Source organism: Nematolebias whitei, chromosome 3, assembly GCF_014905685.2.
Source record: "Nematolebias whitei isolate Nwh7 chromosome 3, NemWhi1, whole genome shotgun sequence".
NCBI lineage: Eukaryota > Metazoa > Chordata > Actinopteri > Cyprinodontiformes > Rivulidae > Nematolebias > Nematolebias whitei.
In genome coordinates, this window is record NC_056500.1 from 20,478,346 (window position 1) to 20,486,136 (window position 7,791).

A 7,791-nucleotide genomic window follows, 5' to 3' on the forward strand; every position below is an offset into this window, starting at 1 on the left:
TACTTTGCGGTTTTTCACTGCTCGCAGGGCTTCAGGGTACGGATCCCCCACGATAAACGAGGGACTACTGTACCACAAACAGTCTTAACAAACACAATACTATTTTATTTTATTAATTTACGGTGACTCTTTTTAAAATTATTTTAACAATTACAGTGAACATATGCCATAAAAAACCCTTTTGTTAAGTGCAAGTTGTTATTTGAAGATTATCCAAGAACTCCCACCTGCTTTTTCGTGACCTGCAATAGGATCCTGACTCCAACTTTAGCAACCACTGGTTTATTGAGTAGAACAATGATGTAAACCATAAGGCTTTTTCTTTCCAGCTGCAAAGTTTAACCATAAAACACTAATAGGCAAGCACTCATCTCCTTCACATACACACAAATTTTAAAGTGTGTTCATTTTCACTATTTTGATCCGTCTTTATATTCCAAGAGTATTTTCTGTTAACAGTCCATCTGTTACTTTGAGAGCAGAGGAAAGGGGAACGGCAGCCTCTCCTTTGTAAGTCTTCTCTATTGACTGCTTGAATAGCTGCCACTGAAGATGGATAGACAGACAGGCAGTCTTTGTCAAGTCCACTGAGTGGAGCTGTGAAGGTCCGGAGTCTTTTGTTGTTAAGAAACAAAGCTACAGTAGCACAGAAAGCAGATGTTAAATTAGAAGAGGCAGTTTGCATCAAGTAGATTATAGTGTGCATTTTATTGTCTCTGAGGTTTCAGCTTGTAGCTAAGAAAAGCCCCAGTTCACTACAATCAAGCCTGCAGCCTGAATACCAGACCCTTCTAGGTGTAAAAAAAATCTAGCAGAGCATGATGGGAGTGGGTGCCATTAGAGGATAATCAACTGACTGAGGATGCCCACTTACTGCAAAGCTGAGCAGCTGTCACCACAGGCATTTACACATTTCAAATCACGTTTTATTTTGAGAACTGGAGAATTTAACTCATGCAACGATGTCAGAAAATTCATGCTGTTAGGTCTGAACATTGCGCTCACAGCCTGCAGGTTTTACACTCTTTCACAATTAATGCATGACATGGTTTGTTCTTAAAAGACACAGTAGCGAGCAGCGGTTCCTCTCTCCTGATGAGGAAATGAGGAAGTGACTCAGCTGACAAGACTGTGATGCAGCTTCTAACCAGAGTTTAAATGCTGAGAAAAGGGAAGAGGGATCTAATGGTTAAAAGTTTGATTCCACATATGCACTGAGACACATGACCAGCCATAAAAAGGGCAAAGAGGAAGACAACTGGCTACAGGGAGGTTCTAAATGTCTTGAAGAAAAAAAAAATGTGGGAGGGCTTTTTGAAATGCACAAAAAACGACATGGTGGAGGTAGAAGGTGATGGATTACTTACCCTCGGACCACTCCACTCTCCAGATAATTAACCTGGATGAATTTACCAAAGCGACTGGAGTTGTTGTTGTGGGCCGTTTTAGCATTACCAAAGGCCTGAAAAAGGTGAGAGGAAGACAGAAAGACACTTATAATAGGCATTTACTGTGGTATATCATCAAACTAACCAACACATTATAAAGATTAACACAACACCCTAATTATTTTTCCATTTATTTATGTAAAAATAAATAAATAAATAAAATCATGGCTTTTTAAATTCAACACAGATTTTTTTTTTTGTTGATAAACATTACATATCAAGCTGGATCTAAAGTTGTGGTTGTCTAAAGAAATAATCCACTCCATGCAGCATCCACTAGTCTCCCCTCAAATGTTTCTTAAGCAGATCATTGAGGATGTTTGGAAATGAGAACTGCTGCTTTTAAACCTTTTATGGAAGTGCTACAAGACAAACTGAAGTGGAGCGTACTTCCAACTAAACACATCTCTCTATTAGTATGTTCAAAAAACTCAACAACAACAAATCACCATGACAACAAAGAGGTTTAATATCCTTGGGACTACACCAGATTTTGAAATAGTGGTTCCTACGAGAAAGTGAGCATCTGCAACTCGCTGATTTGTCTTCATTTACTGGTACTCTGCTTGACGTGTGTGTGTGTGTGTGTGTGCGCACATAGGAGCAAATGAAAAGAAGAAAATGACAAAGAGGTTATAGGTCAGAGATGATAAATGAGGCTGGGCCAGCCTGTCTGTGCAGCAAAGTCAGACCAGGAGCTTAGAAACATCTTTCCAAGCCTTGAAGAAATGTTCACCTCAGACCAGGCTTCAGTGAGGTGGGCCCTAATTACTGCACTGATACATACGATAATAGAACAGCTCTAGATTTTTGTTTTCGTGATGCACACGTTCACATGGTTACAGATACACAAACCACAAAAAAGATCACTGTGGGGAAGTTGACCCAATGAATGTTAAATAGGACCCTCATTGTATTTTACAGGCTTAACTTGACACAGTTTTACTGTTGGGGGTGATCAGAGTATTGAGGTCACACACAAACACACACACACACACTCACAGACACCTACTGGGAATGATTGAAAGGCCATGCAATGAATCACTGATGCATTTTTTTTTCTGCTCGCTCCCATTTCGTACCGCTTTTTCTTCCTTCCATTTTTACTTCCCATTTTATATAAATAGATTTTGCAGAAACACATTTCTGCACATTATTTTTTTTAATTGCAATAAAGCCTTCAAAGCAAGATGTGATTTTAAAACATTGTTGAGACTCAAGCAATGCATGAGGCAATAGTTGCTGCTTGTTCATGGATGATGAAACAAACTCTTGGTTGTCTGTGACCAGACTTCTCTTCAGTCAGACTTGAACTTGCTCAGGCAAATCTTTAAAAAAAAAAAAATAAAAAAAAAAAACATAGCTACAGGGTTTTCCTTGCTACTTTTGAGTGTGCAAAAAAAAAAAAAAAAAGTTTGTTATACAATTGTTATTCATATGTTTCTTTTTTATTGTCATGCATACATGTGGGTTCACAGAATATTGCACCAGTGCCACGTTTAAGGGTCAGTAAATGGGTTAAGGAGATGACAGTGTCTCAGTACTCAATGCTGTCCACAGTGAACTGTTCTTTTTTTTTTTTTTTTAAACCTTTCATTCACAAATCTTGGAGCAAGAAGCACTAAACTCATGAGAAATCTCTGCAAAGCTCAGTTTGCTGCGCCGTGGAGGGAATTCTAAACATCTTCCTGCATCGCTCGTATTCAAACACGCCCAGCAGCCAGGCTGATCAACTCAAAGGCTCAGCAGGTATGCAGAAGCAAATTCAGCTAATGTCCCAAACTGTGGCCATGAGGAGGCACGGTGTAATCTGCTTTCTTACAACAGGGTTTGCCCATGAGGAGCTGCAACAAAGGAGCAATGCAGGGTGAGTGTAAAATAAAGGCAGAAAAGAGGGTCTCACTCACTTATAATGTCTCCACTTGTGCACAATGTGGAACCTGAGTGAATCTCATAACACATCTGATTTATTTCTGCCTTCTCTGGAAGCCATGCTCCCTGGAAATTGTAACTTTAAGCAGCCACCAGTAAAAAGTCTCACATCCACATTTAGCCCACTTCACAACCTTCTCCTTGTTAACACAGCTTGTGTCTAAAGTAGCTCTAGTTATGGGCTGTTTGTCTCTCAATAAGCAAGCGGGAGGCATGACAAAGCATAAACAATACACCTAACGTGATCTCAAACACTAGTTCTAGTCTTAACGTGCACTAAAAGGAGCTATAAAGTACAGGTCCTTCTAAAAAAATTAGCATATTGTGATAAAGGTAATTATTTTCCATAATGTAATGATAAAAATGAAACTTTCATATATTTCAGATTCATTGCACACCAACTGAAATATTTCAGGTCTTTAATTGTTTTAAAACTGATGATTATGGCATACAGCTCATGAAAACCCAAAATGCCTGTCCCAAAAAATTAGCATATCATGAAAAGTTTCTCTAAACAAGCTATTAACCTAACCATCTGAATCAACGACGTAACTCTAAACACCTGCAAAAGATTCCTGAGGCTTTTAAAAACACCCAGCCTTGTTCATTACTCAAAACCGCAATCATGGGTAAGACTGCCGACCTGACTGCTGTCCAGAAGGCCATCATTGACACCCTCAAGCAAGAGGGTAAGACACAGAAAAAAATTGCTGAACGAATAGGCTGTTCCCAGAGTGCAGTATCAAGGCACCTCAGTGGGAAGTCTGTGGGAAGGGAAAAGTGTTGCAGAAAACGCTGCACAATGAGAAGAGGTGACCGGACCCTGAGGAGGATTGTGGAGAAGGGCCGATTCCAGACCTTGGGGGACCTGCGGAAGCAGTGGACTGAGTCTGGAGTAGAAACATCCAGAGCCACCGTGCACAGGCGTGTGCAGGAAATGGGCTACAGGTGCCGCATTCCCCAGGTCAAGCCACTTTTGAAACAGAAACAGCGGAAGAAGCTCCTGGCCTGGGCTACAGAGAAGCAAAACTGGACTGTTGCTCAGTGGTCCAAAGTACTTTTTTCGGATGAAAGCAAATTTTGCATGTCATTCGGAAATCATGGTGTCAGAGTCTGGAGGAAGACTGGGGAGAAGGAAATGCCAAAATGCCAGAAGTCCAGTGTGAAGCACCCACAGTCAATGATGGTCTGGGGTGCCATGTCAGCTGCTGGTGTTGGTCCACTGTGTTTTATCAAGCGCAGGGTCAATGCAGCTAGCTATCAGGAGATTTTGGAGCACTTCATGCTTCCATCTGCTGAAAAGCTTTATGGAGATGAAGATTTCATTTTTCAGCACGACCTGGCACCTGCTCACAGTGCCAAAACCACTGGTAAATGGTTTACTGACCATGGTATTACTGGGCTCAATTGGCCTGCCAACTCTCCTGACCTGAACCCCACAGAGAACCTGTGGGATATTGTGAAGAGAAAGTTGAGAGACACAAGACCCAACACTCTGGATGAGCTTAAGGTCGCTATCGAAGCATCCTGGGCCTCCATAACACCTCAGCAGTGTCACAGGCTGATTGTCTCCATGCCACACCGCATTGAAGCAGTCATTCATGCAAAAGGATTCCCGACCAAGTATTGAGTGCATAACTGAACATGATTATTTGAAGGTTGGCGTTTTTTGTATTAAAAACACTTGTCTTTCATTGGTGGGATGAAATATGCTAATTTTTTGGGACAGGCATTTTGGGTTTTCATGAGCTGTATGCCATAATCATCAGTATTAAAACAATTAAAGACCTGAAATATTTCAGTTGGTGTGCAATGAATCTGAAATATATGAAAGTTTCATTTTTATCATTATATTATGGAAAATAATGACATTTATCACAATATGCTAATTTTTTGAGAAGGACCTGTAATTCAAAATGTATGATGTTATGTGCAAAATTAGAAATTCCTGGCAGAAGTTTGTTAATGAATCCTAAAATACAACATTAAAGGATTTCATAGTTATATGATCCCAGTTTACAAATATATTCAACATACATACTGATAATACAACTAGAAAAGAAATGCTTATCCTCAGTAAAAAAAATAAATTAAAAAAACACTTTGTAGTGGTACAGCTCAGAGATCCACTGCATCCAAAGAGCTACGGGTAAATGTTTCCACAGGCGCTGCCAAGGCCCCAACACTGACACCTCACTACAGCATGGGTACACACACAAAGGCCTCTAAATAATCCAAGTGTTACAAAATGCCACTTTCACAGCAGACAACACCCATGCAAAAATTATTCAAACCTTTTAGTGAACGGCTTATTCTCCAAGCTGCAGACTATTTTGATTCACAAATATATGAGTTACGTGCTTCAAGCCTAATTTCAGTTTATGTTCATTAATTGCAGGTTAAATTAGAGATCCAAGCAGAGCGGTGATGAAGTGTATAATCACTGATAGCCGCAACACTCAGGCTCAACACTCTGTGCTACTTGTGACAAAATAATCACTGTTTGTTGTTATCTGTGAAAAATGCTTTGGTGAGATCACATGTTGGCAGCGACTGAATGGAACCACGTCTCTACACAGTTCCTCCTCCGCTTGGCTTCTCTTCGGGTCATCAGTTAATAATTCTGACTACATTTAGACCCCTCGAGCTTAACTCAACAAACGTAATGACAAAGAGCTGATTCTTCAAATGCCCAATAACAGCAACAGAGAAGTTAGAGGGTGTACAATACAATCTAAGAATCCCTCACAAGAAAGAGAGTCACAAATAAATAACTCACTGCCATGAGCACTGAAACAGAAACTCCAACCTCAGGAAACATAAGAGCAGAAATGACAAGAAGTTTAATAAATTAGTCCTTATTAAAGTGACAGTTCAAGGAAATATGCAAAAGGCTTGATCCAGGTCTGTTCCGTCTCAATTTAAATTAAAGATGCTTGTATTTGGAGCCATCTTTAAGGCAGAAACAACATGACTGAAGAAAAATAATCTATAATTGCTTTAATGGTTGATTCTATTTTTGATGTGACTGAACAAAAAAAAATCATCACAAACTAGTTTATTTGGAAATGATGTGCTCGCGCCAGCTATATAAAAGTTCAACAGAATGATGAACTCTTCATTGTTGACTCTGAAGTACATGATCTTTACAGTTAAGACGATGCGACACAAACAACCACAGGGTAAACAACTTGTAACAAATTGTAGATTCATGATAAATGGCACATATTTTTCTTATTATTATAAAAAGTCTAAAAAATACTGACACATGAACAGAAGCAAAGAATAAATTTACCTACAAACAGAAACAGAGTCATAAACAAATTATAATGAGTCATCGCCGTGTTTAGATCGCAATCTACATGCATACCACAGTGGTGCTTGAAAGTTTGTGAACTCTTTAGAATTTTCTATATTTCTGCATAAATAAGACTTAAAACATCAGATTTCCACAAAAGTCCTAAAAGTAGATAAAGAGAGTCCAGTTAAACAAATGAGACAAAAATATTACACTTGGTCATTTATTTAGTGAGGAAAATTAGCCAATTTTGTATATTTGTGAGTGGCAAAAGTGTGTGAACCTCTAGGATTATCAGTTGATTTGAAGGTGAAATTAGAGTCAGGTGTTTTCATTCAATGGGATGATGATCAGGTGTGAGTGGGGAACCTTGTTTGATTTAAAGAACAGAATCTATCAAAGTCTGCTCTTCACAACATGTTTGTGGAAGTGGATCATGGCAGGAACAAAGTAGATTTCTGAGGACCTCAGGAAAAGAGTTGTTGATGCGCATCAAGCTGGAAAAGATTACAAAACCATCTCTAAAGAGTTTGGACTCCACCAATCCACAGTCAGACAGACTGTGTGCAAATGGAGAAAATTCAAGACCATTGTATCACTGGTACATCAGTGTTTCCCCTATCATTATACAAGAAGGGCGCCTCACCCTGTCAACAGAACCAAGCTCCCTGCCTACAACTGTCCCCCCACCCCATCGACAACTGCCGGAACTCACGCAGCGCTACGATAGTGGTGCGCAATACAGACGTGCTAGCTAAAAAGCTACACAGGTAGTGCTCCACAGACATACATACAGTACGTAGCGCTCTGTCTTCCTCACGCTGAACCCCCCTCCCTCCCTATCCCCAGAAAAAAAATCACGGAAGATATGAGCGCACCCCGATAAGGTAGGTAACCTAGGGGAAACACTGTACACACATAACATAATAACAGATTATGGTTAGGTCTGTCATGATAACCAATTTTGCGGGGCGATTAATTGTCTCAGAAATTATTGCGATAAATGATAATATTGTTTGAAATTTGACAATTAGTAATTATTGTCAAATTTAAGAAGAAATGTTGGTTATATATATATATATATATATATATATATATATATATATATATATA

At 39.4% G+C, this 7,791-nt stretch overlaps 1 protein-coding gene across 1 annotated transcript in view; it reads right to left on the reverse strand.

The window, feature by feature from the left end:
* Positions 1–7,791, reverse strand: part of LOC119430641 (unconventional myosin-IXb) — a 39,244-nt gene that overhangs the window by 24,274 nt on the left and 7,179 nt on the right. The window contains exon 4 of the mRNA XM_037698086.1: positions 1,368–1,462. Within this exon, the coding sequence (XP_037554014.1) occupies positions 1,368–1,462 (95 nt within the window). The remainder of the gene's footprint in view (positions 1–1,367; positions 1,463–7,791) is intronic.